Source organism: Phialemonium atrogriseum (genome assembly GCF_030411735.1).
Source record: "Phialemonium atrogriseum strain 8032-3 unplaced genomic scaffold QBC33scaffold_22, whole genome shotgun sequence".
Taxonomy (NCBI): Eukaryota; Fungi; Ascomycota; class Sordariomycetes; order Cephalothecales; family Cephalothecaceae; genus Phialemonium; species Phialemonium atrogriseum.
The window spans coordinates 128,485-145,769 of NW_026848159.1; the positions used below are offsets into that span (position 1 = coordinate 128,485).

A 17,285-nucleotide genomic window follows, 5' to 3' on the forward strand; every position below is an offset into this window, starting at 1 on the left:
CCCTAGATATCTACCCCCTCTTCATCCACCGGAAATCAACCGCCCTCGACAGCATATACGCCGCGTCGCCCGCATATGCCATTCCCGGCACACCCGGATCCGAGCGCCGCCAGACGATAGCCCAGGATGACGAGACCGCGCGGCGCCTCTGCCGCGAGCGAGGAGAGCGCCGGCACCGCCGGAGAGCAGGTATGTAGGCGCCGGCTTTTGCGGGGTTTGCCGCCGCCGGCCCCCCTGCGCCGATTCCGACGTGCTAAGTGCGGAAGTAGGAGCTCGGGAGCATGTACGACTACCTCGCCAAGATCATCCTGCTGGGACCCAGCGGGAGCGGGAAGTGAGTGTGCTTTGCTGTCAGCCCCGGTTTCGCGAGGATGATGCTATGTAGGGGGGAGCGTCGACGATGCCTGTGTTTTGCTAACCGAGACGTTGCGACCAGGTCCTGTCTTCTACATCGGTTCGTCAAGAATGAATGGCGGGTTCTCTCATCACAGACCATCGGCGTCGAGTTCGCCAGCAAGATCATCAAAGTCGGCACCGGCGCACGGCGGAAACGGATAAAGCTACAGGTACCACTCCTGGCCCCCTCGTCTCCCTCCCGCACTCACCCGACTAACTTCCGCCCCTCCCCTCAGCTCTGGGACACAGCAGGGACAGAACGCTTCCGGTCCGTCTCGCGGTCCTACTACCGCGGCGCCGCGGGGGCCATCCTCGTGTACGACATCACCTCGCACGCCTCCTTCGCGGGCCTCCAGCCGTTCCTCAACGATGCCCGCGCCCTCGCATCCCCGAACCTCACCACCCTCCTCGTCGGCAACAAGCTCGACCTTGCCACCGACCCCCTCATCGACACGTCCCTCCCGCCCCCGACCCCGAGCAGCATCTCCTCGTCCGCCTCGACCTCGACCCCCTACGGTAGCAGCGGCGGCGGCGGCGGTTCCTCATACTCGTCGTCGACGACGGCGACGACGACCCCGGGCCTGGGCACGCAGCTGCGGGCGACGGTGGCGCCGGACGGGCGCGAGGTGTCTGCGGCGGAGGCGAGCCGGTGGGCGGGCGGGGCGTCGGCGGCGGTTCCCGTGACGATGGAGGTCAGCGCGCTCAGCGGGGAGGGCGTGGACGAGGTGTTTGGGCGCCTGGCGCGCATGATCCTCACGCGCATCGAGCTCGGTGAGATCGACCCGGACGACCCCATGAGCGGGATCCAGTACGGCGACGCGGGGGGCCCCTGGGCTGCCGCGGGGGACGGCGGCGGCGGCGACGGGGCCAGTGTCAAGAGCGGGGTGACGGTTGATGAGGCGGGCGGGGCGAGGAGGAGGAGGGGGAGGAGGAGGGGTGGGCAGGGGGGTTTGGCGATGGGGTTGAGGGAGTGGGAGGAGGTGTTTACTGTTAGTGGGAGGAGGAGACGCGGGGGTTGCGAGTGTTGATCTTGGGTGTTTGTCTGTCCTCTCTCTCCAACCCTTTTCTGCGTGGCTTGGGGGAGGCAGATAGAGACACCATGATCCCTCTTTCGTTTCTCTTACCTTTCCTTTCCTCCAGCACTCCCCCATGGTTCGCTTTCATACCACAGAGTTGGCAAGGGAGCAGCATGTTCTAGCCTTGGATTGATGTTTCTTTTGTTGCTTCATGTTTTCCGGGTCAGGTTTCTACGACATTGCATGCCACGGGTACGCAGAGGGATATTGTGGCATCTTGTTCATCAGACGAGGGCCCTACTGCTCGTCTCCAGAATGGCGTTACGGAAAGCCGGGACACGCACATCTTGCTTAGATCCAAGCGTCGTGGGAGGTCTCACATACCTACCTACATAAGCACCTAATAATAATGGGAGATAATACTAGCCCCCAAAAGCTTGCCAATGCACGAATACTCGGGAAGCCGTGAAGATAGGTAACCCTACAAACGAAGCGCCATACGCTGCATAAGACTGGTCCCTAATGCGTAGGATGAGGATCTCGGCCAAATAGGCGAATCACCTCTTCCCCACGGAGGACATGTCACATAATAGCGCCGTCGATATACCTTCCGCCCCGGGGAACCCGCATGCCAGCTTGGCGGGCGAGCCCACAAATCAGATTTGGGCGCCCCCCCATACACGGAACAGGTTTTCGGTGACGAGGGATGGGAATTGTCGGTCTGGGAAAGGCGGATATCAGTCGGGGATGGAGGAGGCTGTGATTCTATAAGTCATTTGTAGTCGGCCACCACCGTGATGTGAGCCGCAAGGTGGGATCCAACCATCTTAGCCTAAAGAGACTGTGGATACGACTTAGCCTAAAGGGACCGCGGACAGGGACCCTCCGCCAGCTGGGATCCACTAGGCCCAGAGATGGCCTGCTAGTGTGGGACTAGGTAGGTTTTGTCGACAGGCAGATGTGGACGTTTTAGGTGGGGGCTGTATGCACTGGTCATGAATATTGGCGACAGGGTGGTTTGTTGGATCAGCCATGAAATCCCATTCATCCTTCAGTAGCGGGGTTGAAGGAGGGGGTGGTGGGTGTTTGGGAGATTGTCTGAGGTCGAGTTGGGCATGATGCGATGTAAGTGAGCAGCAGGTCATGTACCTACTCGCCAGGCCTCTGGCGAGTACCTAGTGCAAGTGACAAGAATTCCATGATACCATGGAACCTATGATAACGGGTGGGACCTCCAGACTACTGCTTCTATGCGTACGTATGTACAGTGCAGGTGTACTGCATGTGGTTGAGTTCCAGAACTCCTCCTGCACGTTGCCTCGATCACATCAAATACCCGCTGTGGAGTCCCCAAGGAAGGCTCTTGCATCTCGTAGTCGCTATTCGTCACCTCGGGGGCTGTTCTCCCGCCCAACTAGTTGATAATGAACGGCATGGACTGGAACGTTGGTCGAGGGTCCATGTAGCCTCCAACGATTAAATAGCAGGCGACCCGACTGTCAGGGACGGATTGTCTTCTGCATTCTGGATTCTGGACCCCTCATCGGATCACACAGCCCCTCATTCTCCCATTCTCCCATTCTACCCCCCTTCCTACTACAATCCCCTCGTGCTCGGGGCTCCCCCACCATGGCTCCCCGCACCGTGATCCCCCTTGATAAGAACTGGGAGTTCAGGCAGGCCGACAAGGAAGACAGCAAGTATCTCCCCGTTGGCCAATTCCCCACCAATGTCCATCTCGACCTCCTGCACCATGGCTTGATTCCGGATCCGTTCATCGGCAAGAACGAGCTCGACGTCCAGTGGATCGGCGAGGCGCAATGGGTGTACAAGACCACCTTCTCTTCCGATGCGGTGCCCGAGGGCGCCAAGGCAGTGCTGGCCTTTGACGGGCTCGACACGTTCGCCACCGTCGTCCTCAACGGGGAGACCATCCTGGAGACGGACAACATGTTCACGCCCGAGAGGGTCGATGTCACGTCGGTCATCAAGGAGGACAATGAGCTGGTCATCACCTTCGACAGCGCCTTTCTGAGGGGCTGGAAGCTGGTTGAGAAGTACCCGGACCATAAATGGGGCTGCTGGAACGGCGACAACTCCAGGCTGGCTGTCAGGAAGGCGCAGTACCATTGGGCGAGTAACAATTCCTCATACCCTTTCCCCATTGCCCATTCCCCATTCCCCTGGCTGTCCTCTAACCACGCTATCGTCAGGGCTGGGATTGGGGTCCGACACTCTTGACCTGTGGCCCCTGGAGACCCATCAACCTGGAAATCTACGAGTCCCGGCTAGCGGACTTGTACTGTGACATTTCGGTCGACAAGTCTCTGAAATCCGCCGATGTCGTTGCCCACGCCCGTGTTGAAGGGAAGGCAGACAAGGTCCGGTTCGACGTCTCGCTGGAAGGCACCGCGGTGGCGTCCGAGGTGGTGGACTTCTCCCCCGATGGCACCTCGGCCTCGTTCCATCTCAGCAACCCATCCCTGTGGTATCCGGTCCGATACGGGAAGCAGCCGCTGTACACGGTCAAGGCGACCCTGCTGCTGAGCGGCGGCAGCGATGGGGCCGACGTCGACGTCGACAGGCTCTCCAAGAGGATCGGCCTGAGGAGGGCCGAGCTGGTGCAGCGACCGCTCGAGGAACAGCCGGGCACGTCGTTCTTCTTCGAGGTCAACAACATCCCCCTCTTCTGTGGCGGCAGCGACTGGATCCCCGCCGACAACTTCATCCCGCGGATCAGCCCCGAGCGATACCACGACTGGGTCAAGCTCGTAGCGGACGGCAACCAGTTCATGATCCGCGTCTGGGGCGGAGGCATCTACGAGGAGCAGGCCTTCTACGACGCGTGCGACGAGCAGGGAATCCTCGTGTGGCAGGACTTCATGTTCGGCTGCGGCAACTACCCGGCCTGGCCCGAGCTGCTGCAGTCGATCAAGCGTGAGGCCGAGGAAAACGTCAAGATGCTGCGCCATCACCCGTCCATTGTCATCTGGGCCGGCAACAACGAGGACTACCAGTACCAGGAGAGCGAGAACCTGACGTACGACTACGAGAACCAGGACGCCGAGTCGTGGCTCAAGACAGACTTCCCCGCGCGCTACATCTACGAGAAGGTGCTGGCTGACGCCTGCAAAGAGCTGATCCCGGACACGGTCTATCACTTCGGCTCGCCGTGGGGCGCGGGCCGGGACACTCACGACCCGACGGTGGGCGACATCCACCAGTGGAACGTGTGGCACGGCACGCAGGAGAAGTACCAGAACTTCGACAAGCTGGTGGGCCGGTTCGTGTCCGAGTTCGGCATGGAGGCGTTCCCCAGCGTCAAGACCATCGACGCGTACCTGCCGCTCGGCCGCGACGACCCGGACCGCTACCCGCAGTCGTCGACGGTCGACTTCCACAACAAGGCCGACGGCCACGAGCGCCGCATCGCCCTCTACCTGGTCGAGAACATGCGCTACGCCCCGGACCCGCTCGAGCAGTTCGTCTACTGCACGCAGCTGATGCAGGCCGAGTGCCTGGCCAGTGCCTACCGCCTGTGGAAGCGCCAGTGGAAGGGCCCCCGGCGCGAGTACTGCGGCGGCGCCCTGGTCTGGCAGATCAACGACTGCTGGCCCGTCACGTCGTGGTCCATCGCCGACTACTACCTGCGCCCCAAGATGGCCTACTTCACCGTCAAGCGCGAGATGGCCCCCGTCAGCGTCGGCATCACCCGCGGCGAGCACCGCACCCCGCGCGACAAATACACGCGCGCCCACGTCGACGTCTCCACCCGCGTCGAGATCTGGGGCAGCAACCTGACCCTCGAGGACCTGACCGTCGACTGCGTCGTGCGCGCCTGGGACGTCGAGACGGGCGAGGAGACCTTCTCGAGCACCGTCGCCGAGGGCATCGCCCTCCCGTGCAACCGCTCCACCGAGATCGCCGACCTGGAAGTCCCGGTCCGGAACGCGGGGGCCGGCGAGGAGGGCCGTACCGTCGTGGCCGCATACATCGTCCAGCGCGACGGAGACAAGTCGACGCAGATCGCCCGCTACGTCAACTGGCCCGAGCCGCTCAAGTACCTGCACCTGCAGCAGCCGGCGCAGCTGAAGGCGACGCTGACGGAGGACGCGTCGGTCGTCGAGATCAGCGCCGAGGTCCCCGTCAAGGGCGTCTCGCTGGAGGCCGAGGACGACGCGATCAAGTTCGACGACAACCTCGTCGACATCGTCCCGGGCGAGGTGGTCCGTATCGGTGTCAAGGGGGCGACTAAGGACTCGAAGATCGACACGAGGTATCTGGGGATGCAGACCTAGAGGGTTGCTCTGCGCTCGGAAGGGGGGAAATTGTTCATGTCTTTGTTCTTTCTCTTAGAGGCATTGAAACATGATGGTACTGCCGGTTCGTAGGAATGGATCTCGAATAGACTATCTCGCCGACATATGGCGGGAAAAATGAATTTTCTCAATCATGACTTTCGTCCGAGAAAGTAGCTTCCCCTGTCAACTCCTACGTGGTATCTCGAAGATGGGAGGCTGCGAACCAGCACAGACTTGGGGGGCAAAGGTTTGCGTGGATAATTAATTATTCAGACAGACGGCGGACCCTGAACTCCTAATACACTACAAGCAAATTGCTCCCAGCCTTTGCGCCAAACAACATCTTAACCAAACCACTTTCACGACTTTTTTCCTCAGCAGCAAGCACCGGTACTAACGGCAGTAGCACCACCAATGGCAGTAACGCCGGCGGCACCAGTATTAGTGGCACCAGTATTAGTGGCGCCAGCATCAGCGACAACCGCATCAGCAGCACCGGCGTCAGGGACACCGGCACCAACGACGGGAACATCAGTGGTAACAGGCTCGGCAGCAGCAGGCTCAGCAGCAGCATCAGCAGCACCGGCATCAGCGGCACCGGCAGCGGCACCGGCGGCACCAGCACCAGCACCGGCAGCACCGGCAGCGCCGGCAGCAGCACTGGCAACACCAGCGGCAGCGCCAGCATCAGCGGTACCAGCACTAGCGGCCTGCTCCGCCTGCTCCTCCACCTTGGCCCCATCCACAGCCGCGTCGAGCGCCTCGCCCTCGACCTTCTCGTTCGGCCCCGCGATCAGCACCTTGATGACCTGCCCCTCCTTGACCTTCTTGAACGCCTCCTCAGCCTGCCCGAAGCCGACGACGCTGCTGATCAGCTTCTTGACGTCCACCTTCCCGCTGGCGACCAGCTCGACAGCCAGGCGGTAGTCCCCGCTGCCGTAGCGGAACGATCCGCGGGCGGTGACCTCCTTGAGGCACAGCGCCATGATGGGGAAGGTGATGTCGGGCCTGCCCATGCCGCCCTGGACGTACGTGCCGCCGACGCGCACGGCGTGGAGCGACGCCTGGATGCTGGGCTCGGCGCCCGACGCGTCGATGACGGCGTCGGCGCCGTCGGGGAGCCCAGCCACGGCGAGCAGGTTGCGCGCGTTCTCCTCGGGCGCCACGCGCTGCGACAGGTACGTGTGCGTGGCGGCGAACGAGCGCGCGAACGCGAGCTTGGCCGGCACGATGTCCACCGAGACCACCTTGGTGGCGCCGAACGAGCGCGCCACGGCCGCGCACAGGAGGCCCACGGGGCCCGCGCCCATGACCACGACTGACTGGCCGGGCGTGATGCGGGCCTGCTTGACGATGTGCACGGCGACGGCGAGGGGCTCGATCAGGGCGCCCTCCTGCAGGGTCACGTTGTCGGGCAGCTTGTAGCAGAAGTCGTCGGGGGCGACCCAGAAGCCCGTCAGGGTGCCGTCGTAGGGCGGCGTGGCGGCGAAGGCCATCTTGGGGCACAGGTTGTAGAAGCCGCCCAGGCAGTTTGCGCAGCGGCGGCACGGGTACCCCGGCTCCAGGGCGACGGTGTCGCCTGGGCGGAGCGTCGTCACGGCTGATCCGACCTCGATCACGGTGCCGGCCGACTCGTGGCCCAGCACCATCGGGTCCTTGACCACAAAGTGCCCGATCGCGCCGTGCTCCCAGTAGTGCACATCGGACCCGCAGATACCCGTGTAGTTGACCGCGACGAGGACGTCATGCTCGGACTGCAGCTTGGGCAGCGGCCGCTCCGCGTAGCTGACGTCGTGGGGCTTGTTGAGGATGAAGGAGAGGTTCTGGGAGAGGGTGGGTCAGCGTTACACAGGACGAGGAGAGCTATGGTTGGTTGGTTGGTTGGTTCCCTACCGATTTTCCCTCCATTGTACCTGTGGGTGGGAGATAAGAGGAAATATATGAGAGCTGGAGGGGTAATCGAATCAAGAGTAGAGAGGAGAGAGGGCAGAGAGTTTGTCGACACTGGTGACAACCACAATCAGGATGGGGGAAAAGGAGAGTCCAGGAAGACACCAGGAGGAGATAATATTTAATACAGGCCTTCTTTCTCACCGTTTCTCGGAGACGCGCCAGAAGCGGCGCCAAGTGGGAAATCATCCATATCGAGGGGGAGGAGCTTAGGGAGGGAGCAGTGCGGGGAGCTCTGGCCTCGCTGCCGCCGCCATGACTACCTGACTACCTGATTTTTTCTAGCGTCATGCCTGGTCCCCAGCATGGTTCTTCTCCCCTTCAGGGGTGGGTTACTGCCGGATTTGCCCCCCACTACGCAGCACCACAACCCCAGCTTGGTTGGAAGCCAATTACGCCATGCTTTCGAGTCCCAACAAGTGGCTTGCCTGCGTTTTTAGTGCAAAGCCGTCGGCTTGACAGATCTCGGTTTTATCCAGACCATTTACCCGCTCCAATCAACTGCCCATTGACACTCGGGCAAACAGCCTAGGGTCCAGGCCACTCGTGTTTGCTAGCAGATGGGGCTGATGGGGCTCTATGAAATTGCAGATAACTGCGTATACCGTGGGATACGGGGTCCGGGTACAGCGATTACAACAAGAAACCTCTGCTCTGAAAGTCGGTGAGAGGGAAATCCACAAGGGGAAGCTGGTGCGGGCCTTTTTCGTTCTTTTATGCAGCTCCTGGTCAGCGGGGAGAACAGAAGAAGCAAGGCGGGCATAGAACTGCAGGATGAAATGAATTGCCATTGGGGAACCGAACGCTGACAAGCAACCAAGATCGTCATCACATGGTCTGAGGGAAGTTGTCTGTGCTCGGTAAAAAAAAAAAAAAAAAAAAAAAAAAGGTCATGTGATTGACCAGTCAAAATTGAGGTGAACAAAATAAAAGGTGATGAAAAATGAACAGGAATGAAAAAAATAACGATGACTAGAGTGCGATTCGAACGCACGCCTCTTTCGAGACTACGAAATCCTACCCTGTGTGGGGTGGTACAGGTATTATCCTGAACGTAGCGCCTTAGACCGCTCGGCCATCTAGCCTTGTCGTTATCAGTTCCTGCGCTATTATAGTTCATAGAACAGACAAGGGTGGCTGCGGAGGAGCTACGGAGATACTGCTTGGAGTGTGTATTCCGTACCTGGACTCAAAAATTCCAAACCCACTCGCTAGTCCCATCTGATTGGTGCATATCAAATGGTCACTGGCTGGCACGGAAGAGAGTAGCACTCAATGTCTGGGGATTTGCTTGCATCTCTATAGATAGATGTGCAGGTATTCGGCAGGGCAACAATCTGATGCATCATGCACTGCTGCGAGCCTTAGTGTACATCCCCAGTGTCAAGGCCTGGGCCAACCCAGCACGGCGGACTATAATGACTTTGTCGAGGAACTACAATGTTTGCGCCCCAAGTTGATTGTTTCTGTGGCTGTCGAGTCAATTGCTGACTCTTGTTCTCCAGGACGCCATCGATGCCCTCAACACGCTTCAAACGCCGTTCGCGGTCATTGAGGCTCGCCGAAAGGCCGGCGTCAGGCCAGATGCTCAGTCTATCAAGGAGATGAGGGCCTACCTCGGCCAGATTGGCTATTCGGTATGGACCCGGACCCAGGGGGCGACACTGCGTGGCGGCTGTGCTGGCGGGGGGGGGGGGGGGGCAAACTAACCATTTTGCAGTCCCGAGATCTCGACCGGCTCAACGTCATCCACGTCGCCGGGACTAAGGGCAAGGGGAGTACGTGCGCGTTCGCCGACTCCATCCTCTCGCACTACCGCAAGAGGCACGGGGTGCCCAGCAAGGTTGGGCTCTTCACCTCGCCGCACCTCGTGGCCGTCAGGGAGCGGATCCGCATCAACTCGCGGCCCATCTCTGAGGAGCTCTTTGCGAAGTACTTCTTCGAGGTCTGGGACCTGCTCGAGTCTTCCCCAAAGGATGCTGCCGAGTACGAGACCGCCGCCTTCGCCGGCACCAAGCCCATCTATGCCCGGTATCTCACCCTGATGAGCTACCACGTCTTCCTCCAGGAGGGCGTTGACACGGCCATCTACGAGACCGGCATAGGCGGCGAGTTCGACGCCACCAACATCGTGGAGCGCCCCGTCGCCGCGGGGATCAGCACGCTGGGCATCGACCACGTCTTCGTGCTGGGCGACACGGTAGAGAAGATCGCGTGGCACAAGGCCGGCATCATGAAGCCGGGCAGCCCGGCCTTCACCGTCGAGCAGGTCCCCGGCGCGGCCCGCGTGCTGGAGGAGCGAGCTGTGGAAAAGGGAGTAAACCTGAGGGTGCTGGACATTGACCCGCGCCTAAAGGAGGTTGCGATTCGGCCCGATGCGAACTTCCAGAAGAAGAACGCCTCGCTCGGAATCGCCTTGGCAGAAACAGCGTTGCAAAGGCTTCATCCGACATTCTCACCTTCGCCAACATCCCTACCCCAGGAGTTCGTAGATGGTCTTGAGCAGGTGGTCTGGAGGGGTCGGTGTGAGGTCAAGGTGGACGGCCGGGTCGTCTGGCACGTTGACGGCGCGCATACAGTGGACAGTCTCAAGATGGCTTCCCGCTGGTTTGCAGGGGAGACGGCAAAGCGGTATGCCCGGCCCCGGTTCTATCCGCCGCAGCATCAAACTAACCTTGTCAGGTCCGGGCCAAAAGTCCTTATCTTCAACCAGCAGGGGAGGACCGAAGCAGTGGACTTCCTTGAAGGGGTTTACAATGGCACAAAATCCGCCGACGGCTCTTCGTTTGAACATGTCATCTTCTGCTCGAACGTGACGTACGCAGAGGCCGGCTACAAGAGAGGTATTGTTTCGTAGCCCACCCCCTAGGTGTGGCCGTCGCTGACGAGCTCGAAACCCGCAGACTTTGTGAATCATCAGCATGACCCGAAGGTAATAGCGAAACTGAGCCAGCAACGGGATTTCGCCCAGAAGTGGTCGTCTCTCGACCCTTCGGCGGATGTAACCGTCAGCTCAAGCATCGAGGAAGCCATCACTCGAGTGCGGGAACTGGCCAAGACGATGGAAGGCGAGGGGGACACGGTACAGGCGCTGATAACTGGCAGTCTCCATCTAGTCGGAGGAGCACTGTCCATCTTGGAGGGGAGCGATGCTCTCTAGACTGGCTGACACAGGCGGTGGGGCGAGACCCGAGAAACACATATAGAGGTAGATTCAGCACTCCACAGTGGGAGGTCAGGGATAGATTCTAGCACTCAACATGCTCGATAGATTTGATCACAGCACCGAGAAGATGAAAACTCCCTGTAACCAGCACTTTGCAATGCTTCCCTTCCTCCTTTGCCTCCCTAGCAAAACCCCTAACCAGTTCCATCGAAGGCTCCACCGCCGCCTGCGTGACGCATCGGGTCTCAGGGTCGAAGTTCCTCATCACCTCGCACGCTTTGGTCTGGACCGCAAGGTCTCGAGACGGCTCCCCGGCCGCTGGCATTTTCTCCTCGTTCCTCGTGAAAACGGCGTACTCGAACGCTCTCGCCGAACCGATGCCGGCTTTGGAGGATGCCAGCAACGCTGGCAACAGGGCTGCTGGATCCCTGTCTTGCTGGTTGAAGAGCAAGACTCTCCGGACATCAGGCCCGGCCGCCCGGGAAGCAAACCACTGCCCAATACCGGCAAGGCTGTCCTCGGTGTGAGCCCCGTCCAGGAACCACTCGACACCGTCTCCGTCCACATACACCTCGCAGCGGCCTCTAAGGGTCGCCTCCCTGAGGCCGGCCTCGAATTCCGGCGGCATCGACCGCAGCGGGTAATCGTCCTTTGCGAACTCCCCGTCGAACCGGCCGCCCAGCCTCAGGATGTGCTCCCTCGCGGCGGCGACAGCCAGCGCCATGTTATACTTCTGGAACGGCCCCTGCAGCGCCGCGTCCGCGACGCCTCCCCAAGCCTCGACCTCAGCGTCATCAACCTCCACCAGCACCGCCCCCTTCTCCGCCGCCCTCCCCCTTAGGACCTCCATGACGCCCTCCCTCCCCGGCCCAGCCCCCCTCGTGAAAGCCCTCACCCCCCTCTTGAACACCCCCGCCTTATGCCACGCAATCTCCTCCACCGTCCCCCCCAGCATAGCAACATGATCGACCCCAAGCTGCGTCACCACCGCCGCCGTGACCGCCCCCTCAGGCAACACATTAGTAGCGTCATACTCGGCGCCAATCCCGCACTCCACCACCGCTGACCGACACCCCTCCCGCACAAACACATGCAAAGCAAGAATCGTCAAGAACCGGAAATAAAACGGCTTCGTCGACGGGCCCGCCGCCTCCCCCGCCGCCACCCCGTCCTCCCGCACCGCCGCCTCCGACAGCCGATCCCACACCTCGAAGAAGTACCGCGCGAACGTCTCCCGGTCCACGGGCCGTCCGTCGACGGCGATGCGCTCCCTCACGCTCGCCACGTGCGGCGACGAGTACGTCCCCACCGGCCCGACGACGACGTGCTGCTGCTGCTGCTGCTGCTGGTGCTGCCACCACCGCGTCAGGATCGACGCCGTCAGCGCCGAGACGGACCCTTTGCCCTTGGTGCCGGACACATGCACGCACCGCAGCGCGGATAGGTCGGCTGGGGTGTAGCCTGCGCGGCGGAGCCAGGCGTGCATCTCTGGGATGGCGAGGGCGTTGAGGTCGACTGCGGGCTTGGTGGTGGTAGTGGTGGAAGTGGGTGGCGTGAAGAGGTTGGTGACGGCCTTGTTGGATTGGAGCTGGGAGAGGAGGCGGAGGGCTTCCTCGTAGGTGCGGGTGGTGGGGGAGGAAGCCATTGTGGAATAGCCTAGGGCTGGAAGCTGTGTGTGTTTGTAGGTTCTGAGGGTGTGTTGTCTTGATGGAGGGGGCTGACGGAGAGGTGTTCGCAAGTGAGACAAGATTGAGTAACCAACTCTGCGTGGCATGTCCATACAGGTATCAAATGGGGTTTTCCGTTGAGGTCATCTTAAAAGCGCATTAAGATTTTGCAAGACTGTCATTAGGGGGCTTCAATTGCTGTGGCCTTAGAGGTATCAAAAGTTCAGGTTCAGGAATCAGTCTGAGCTGAGGTTAGAAATTTGCGGGTTTTCTTTCAAGGTGGATGATTACTGTTGCAACCTCCCTTGACTTGCAACACACACATGCCAAATGAACGTCATCTCACACATAACTCGCACAGGAGGCTAGGATTTGCAGTCCAAGTTCTACTGTTTGTCTATTACTCTGGCTTTCTTGGTACACATAGCCGACCGGCTCACTTTTATCCACCCCCAAGTCCTACGGGCAAATATACAGAGACAAAAGAAACCGTCAATTCTTTAATCTAGCTTCAGACTCTGTAATCTAGCTTCGGTTTGGATGACCTGTAAATCAGTTAGCGGTTGGCTGGCTATAACCACCAAGTAAACAAAAGGATAGACGTACCTCCAAGGCCTGCTGCACCTCCAGGACCTTCCTGACCTCACCGAGCCAGTCCCTGCTGAGGGTCTTGGCCCAGCCACCCAGGCCGTTCATCTCCCTCGCGGCATTGTCGAGGTCGCCCTCCTCGAGGTAGGTCTGGGTCCGCGTGAGGATGCTCTCGACGTCGTCGCCGGCGGCCAAGCCCTGCTTCTTGAACATGAGCTTGCTGAGCGCCCAGCTCGAGGCGTGGCTGGCGACGCCAGCGTCCTCGGGCAGCAGCGACGCCTTGCGGACCTCGGTGGCGACGCGCCGGAACCGGTCGATCAGCTCCGCGGGCGTCGAGATGCCGCGCTGATAGGCCGACGGGTTGATGGACGCGATCGCCGCGTCGACCACTGCGTCGTCGGCGGCGATCTCCTTCAGCGCCACGAGCTCCTTGATGAAGGGCCGCGGGTGGTGCGAGTCCTCCAGGCTGGCGCGGACCGCCTCGACGGCCACGTGCAGCTGCTGGGTTCGCAGGTTCGTGTCCACCACCTCGTTCCAGCCAGTCGTCAGCTTCTCCAGCTCGGACACGGCCGAAGACAGATCGTTCAGCTTGCCCAGCCTGCCGTCCCGTTCGTCCTCCACCATCTTCTTGACCTCTTTCGCGAACTGGCGCTGCAGCTCGATACTCTGTTCCAGGAGCTTGTTGTTCACGCGCTCCTCGTTGAGCTGCTGCTCGCGTTCCACGACGAGCTTGAGCTTCTCGTCGTAGCTGTCCTTGAGCCTCTTCATCTCTGATTCGAAGTCGCGGCGCCACTGCGTCTCCTGCGACGCCATGGCAGCCTCGACTCGGGTGACGAGCTCGTTGGCCGCCTTGTCAAAGTCCACGACACGCGCCTTGACCTGGTTCGCGGCGTCTTGCTCCACGGCAGCCTTGATCGCCTTGATCTTATTGGCAACCTTATTGAGCTCGTTCTTGGCCTTGCCGATGGTGGCGCCGTACCGCTCGTTGGCACCGTCGGCGTTCACGACTGTGATGATGTCATTCAGCATGCGCACCAGGTCCTGGACGACCGGTTCCGTGGCGCCATTGACCGCAAGAGGGTCAATGGGAGATGCCGGGGGGAAGCGCGACGGTTCGTCAACCTCAGGGGCCTTGAATGGCGCCTTGTCCGGGGCAGAGGTTGTGGGAGTCGAGTTGGGGTTGGACGAAGATGAGTCAATCACAGGAGCTGGGGCAGCGGCGGGAGACGGGACCTTCTCCGGATCGGCGGTGGGCTTCGGCGGTTCGGCAACCTTCTGAGCGTCGTGCTTCGGCTTCTCCATAGGACTGGGCGAAGCTGCGGCCTCCTTGGCTGCCGCTGCCTTGCGGGAGCCGCTGGACTGCTTATCAACGACGTCACCTCTGTCGGCTACTCGCCACGAAGCACCGCTCTGTGCCGGAACCTTGACATTATCTCCTCCGTCCCGCTGCCGTCCGGTGACCCGCTGGGCAACCTGGGGAAAGCGCTTGCGGAACTCCATCTCTTCAAGGTACAACACCGCCTGTTCGCCGAAGGGAATGTACTCGGTGAAGAAGTCGTGGAAGTTGTCGTTGATGCGCGAGTACCACACACCACCGCCAAAGGCGAGGGCGCCCAGGATCGAGAGGGTCAGGACATAGTTGCGCAGACGACGGAAGAATCCCTTCTTCTTGGGACCAAGCGGTGTCGCTGGGGGTGGTGCTGCCGCAGCCGGTGAGGTAGCGGTCGAGGACTCGGGAGCAGGCGGTTCTAGAGGGACATTCTCTGGTGGTATCGTCGAGGAGGCGACGGAATCCTCTGGAAGGGGAGGAGGTTGGGTTGACGGAGCCGTTGTCGTCTCGGAAGCTGGGATCGCCGCCGGTTTGGATGCTTCTGTATTTGGTTTCTTCTCATCGGCGAGCCATCTCTGCAGCGTAGCGCTCGTTAGTAACAGTTCATATCTGCATGGAGCGCCGTCCCAGGCGGCCTCTGAAGGTCCCGATAAACATGGCATGAGACCTCCATACCTTGGTGACTACTCCGGCCGGTCTCGCGATCGAGGGGCGCCATTGGCGGGCAGCAGCAGTTGCAACAGGCCTGCTGCCGAGTGCCCTCACGGATCGAAGTGAAGTCCGCAACATGAGGGAATGCAATGGCCAGCACGGCACGATTTGATTTCTGGCGGAGGTTGTGTCGGGAGATCCAAACGGAAAATGCTCGAGGAAAAAGTTCGGCAAAAGCAGTCTAGAGGCGCCGCTGCTCGGCACGGCACACACTGGCGCTATTGCGCCGATCCACCCCAGCAAGCAAGGAAGCAAGCACTCAGCAGAGCCGACACCAAAATGCGTCACTTGGAGTAATGAGTAGATAAATAGATCTCACGAGATGATTAAAACCTCCTATTTCTTTTGGTATGCTATTGATTACCTTTGACATTAACCACTAGGCGTCCGTTGTGAAGCAGTTGCTCTATTTGCTTAGGTACTGTACAGCAACGCGAAATGCGATAGATGGATGGATAGATAGATGTAGGCCTCCCGCACTGTCCCTAGCAACCTATTCAGGGAACCGCGACAAGATTATCCCCTTGCTTCCCTTCCGGCCTTCCACCTCGAGAAGATCAGATGCAGCTGTCCCTTTCGACCACACCCCGAAGTCAGGCACCAAGTATGGATAAGTAGACACCAGACAAAAGAAAGAGGGATTAAAATATGTGACCAAGACCAATCCTCCCAAAAGACTCCGCACCGAAATTAGGCGACATTCCTGAACCTCCAAGGTAATGGGTTCTCTCAGAGACCAAAAGTCTATGTCAATGACCGAAAGTCGATTATCATACCAAAAGTCCACTCCCGAATGTTGCGATCCATCTCTAATAAGTCTGGTAACACCATCCCGACCACGACAGCATGCGACGTTTGCACTTCCCACTCCTTTCCTGAAACTCTTAACTCTCCCACTCTCCCCCTGGAGTGACACGAACCTAGCAACTGCAAGGGCCGCTGCTTTGAGTATTCGAGTTCTCCGGCGCTAGGCTGACGCCGGGTCGTTGGCCTGGCCGGGCATGTCGGGGGCCGACCTGGTCAAGCGGCAACTTCTTCGCGATTGCCGTAAATAGTTCCCGGACATTCTCGGCCGTCTTTGCTGAGGTCTCGAAGAAGAGCAAGCCGGCTTCTCTGGCGTACGCTTCGGCATCCGCAGCCGAGATCGCCCGTTTGTCTGGCTGTTCGGTAACCAGATCAAGCTTGTTACCAGCCAGGGCAATGATTATGTTCTCGTTCGCTTGTCGTTGCAGTTCCTTCACCCACGCCTTTGCCTTGTCGAGGGACGACTATGGAAACATCATGTCAGCACGCGGATCTCAAAGCGCCGCAGCAAAGGCTTGAACGTACAGCTTGGGTAATATCGTAGACGACCACGGCGCAGTTCGCGTTTCGGTAATACATGGGTGCCAAAGACTTGTATCTTTCCTGGCCGGCTGTGTCCCAGATCTCGAACTTGACTGTGGTGTTCTCATCGAGCGAAATGGTTTGTGTTAAGAAAGCAGCGCCGATCGTAGATTCTCTGTACGAGTCGAATTGATCCTGGAGTTCAGTCAGTCTCTGTGATATTGGATACCCTGTCGGGAATACCCACCTTGACAAACCGCAGCACTATGGAGCTCTTTCCGACAGCAGATTCACCTGCGGATGGACGGTCAGTATTCCCCTGTCCACATTAAGAGAGCAATATAGGGGGAGAGGGCTTTACCTAGGAGCACCAGCTTGAACTGGGCGAAGCGGTTGCCCATTCCGCGAGCACCAGGGGGGCCTCGAGCTGCCATGATGAGGGAGGTATAAACGTTGACGGAAGGACTGGCGAAGGGGTCGTATGTAGATGTTGTGGGCCTAGAATCCGAGGCTGACGTCGTCCGCGATAGGTATTTCGGACGGACTTTGAAAGAGAAAGGATAGTCCAAGGTCGAGGTCAGGACAATAACACTGATAAGTAGATGCGGATGAAGGATTCCTCAAGCCGGGTGAAAATCGTATGCCAGTCTTGACTGCAGAACTAGGAGGTGAGCTGGAGTTTAGGGTTGTGATGGGAAGCCGGCCGGAAGTTGATGGTGATAATGTTCCACTCGTCGAAGCCTACCTTGTAGGTAGGCGCCTCATCAGATCAAAGAGGCCTGCACTTTCCTGGTCCGTGCTTTGGTCAGGTGAGGCTACTTTCGCTTGCGTCCT

General features: G+C 59.6%; 6 protein-coding genes and 1 non-coding gene across 7 annotated transcripts; 2 read left to right on the forward strand and 5 right to left on the reverse strand.

Annotated features, from left to right (window-relative positions):
• Nucleotides 1-126: 126 nt before the first annotated feature.
• On the forward strand, nt 127-5,710 carry QBC33DRAFT_580039 (glycoside hydrolase superfamily; the record flags this gene model as incomplete). Its single annotated transcript, XM_060431178.1, has 6 exons — nt 127-189; nt 270-334; nt 437-566; nt 633-1,385; nt 3,075-3,545; nt 3,626-5,710. 6 exons carry the CDS (start codon nt 127-129, stop codon nt 5,708-5,710), a joined length of 3,567 nt encoding a protein of 1,188 aa, XP_060280979.1.
• Nucleotides 5,711-6,087: 377 nt separating this feature from the next.
• Nucleotides 6,088-7,621, reverse strand: QBC33DRAFT_561446 (chaperonin 10-like protein; the record flags this gene model as incomplete). The annotated part of the gene is made up of 2 exons (XM_060430134.1): nt 6,088-7,536; nt 7,607-7,621. 2 exons carry the CDS (start codon nt 7,619-7,621, stop codon nt 6,088-6,090), a joined length of 1,464 nt encoding a protein of 487 aa, XP_060280980.1.
• Nucleotides 7,622-8,632: 1,011 nt separating this feature from the next.
• On the reverse strand, nt 8,633-8,748 carry QBC33DRAFT_t59. Its single transcript has one exon. It is a non-coding gene; the product is annotated as a tRNA-Leu (tRNA).
• Nucleotides 8,749-8,892: 144 nt separating this feature from the next.
• Nucleotides 8,893-10,999, forward strand: QBC33DRAFT_545915 (Mur ligase). Its single transcript, XM_060428610.1, has 5 exons — nt 8,893-9,105; nt 9,169-9,300; nt 9,384-10,294; nt 10,346-10,506; nt 10,567-10,999. Exons 1-5 carry the CDS (start codon nt 9,004-9,006, stop codon nt 10,821-10,823), a joined length of 1,563 nt encoding a protein of 520 aa, XP_060280981.1. The 5' UTR covers nt 8,893-9,003; the 3' UTR covers nt 10,824-10,999.
• QBC33DRAFT_561448 (FolC bifunctional protein) lies at nt 10,912-12,474 on the reverse strand (the record flags this gene model as incomplete). The annotated part of the gene is made up of 1 exon (XM_060430135.1): nt 10,912-12,474. One exon carries the CDS (start codon nt 12,472-12,474, stop codon nt 10,912-10,914), a length of 1,563 nt encoding a protein of 520 aa, XP_060280982.1.
• A 284-nt stretch (nt 12,475-12,758) lies between these two features.
• On the reverse strand, nt 12,759-15,262 carry QBC33DRAFT_476931 (formation of crista junctions protein 1). Its single transcript, XM_060425266.1, has 3 exons — nt 15,090-15,262; nt 13,103-14,989; nt 12,759-13,041 (listed from the first exon to the last, which is right to left on the reverse strand). Exons 1-3 carry the CDS (start codon nt 15,201-15,203, stop codon nt 12,997-12,999), a joined length of 2,046 nt encoding a protein of 681 aa, XP_060280983.1. The 5' UTR covers nt 15,204-15,262; the 3' UTR covers nt 12,759-12,996.
• Nucleotides 15,263-16,045: 783 nt separating this feature from the next.
• Nucleotides 16,046-16,885, reverse strand: QBC33DRAFT_456532 (putative rab5-like protein ypt5 protein; the record flags this gene model as incomplete). The annotated part of the gene is made up of 4 exons (XM_060424813.1): nt 16,046-16,393; nt 16,455-16,646; nt 16,699-16,745; nt 16,813-16,885. The coding sequence occupies 4 exons, from the start codon at nt 16,883-16,885 to the stop codon at nt 16,046-16,048; spliced, it is 660 nt and encodes a 219-aa protein (XP_060280984.1).
• Between the last annotated feature and the right edge of the window lie 400 nt (nt 16,886-17,285).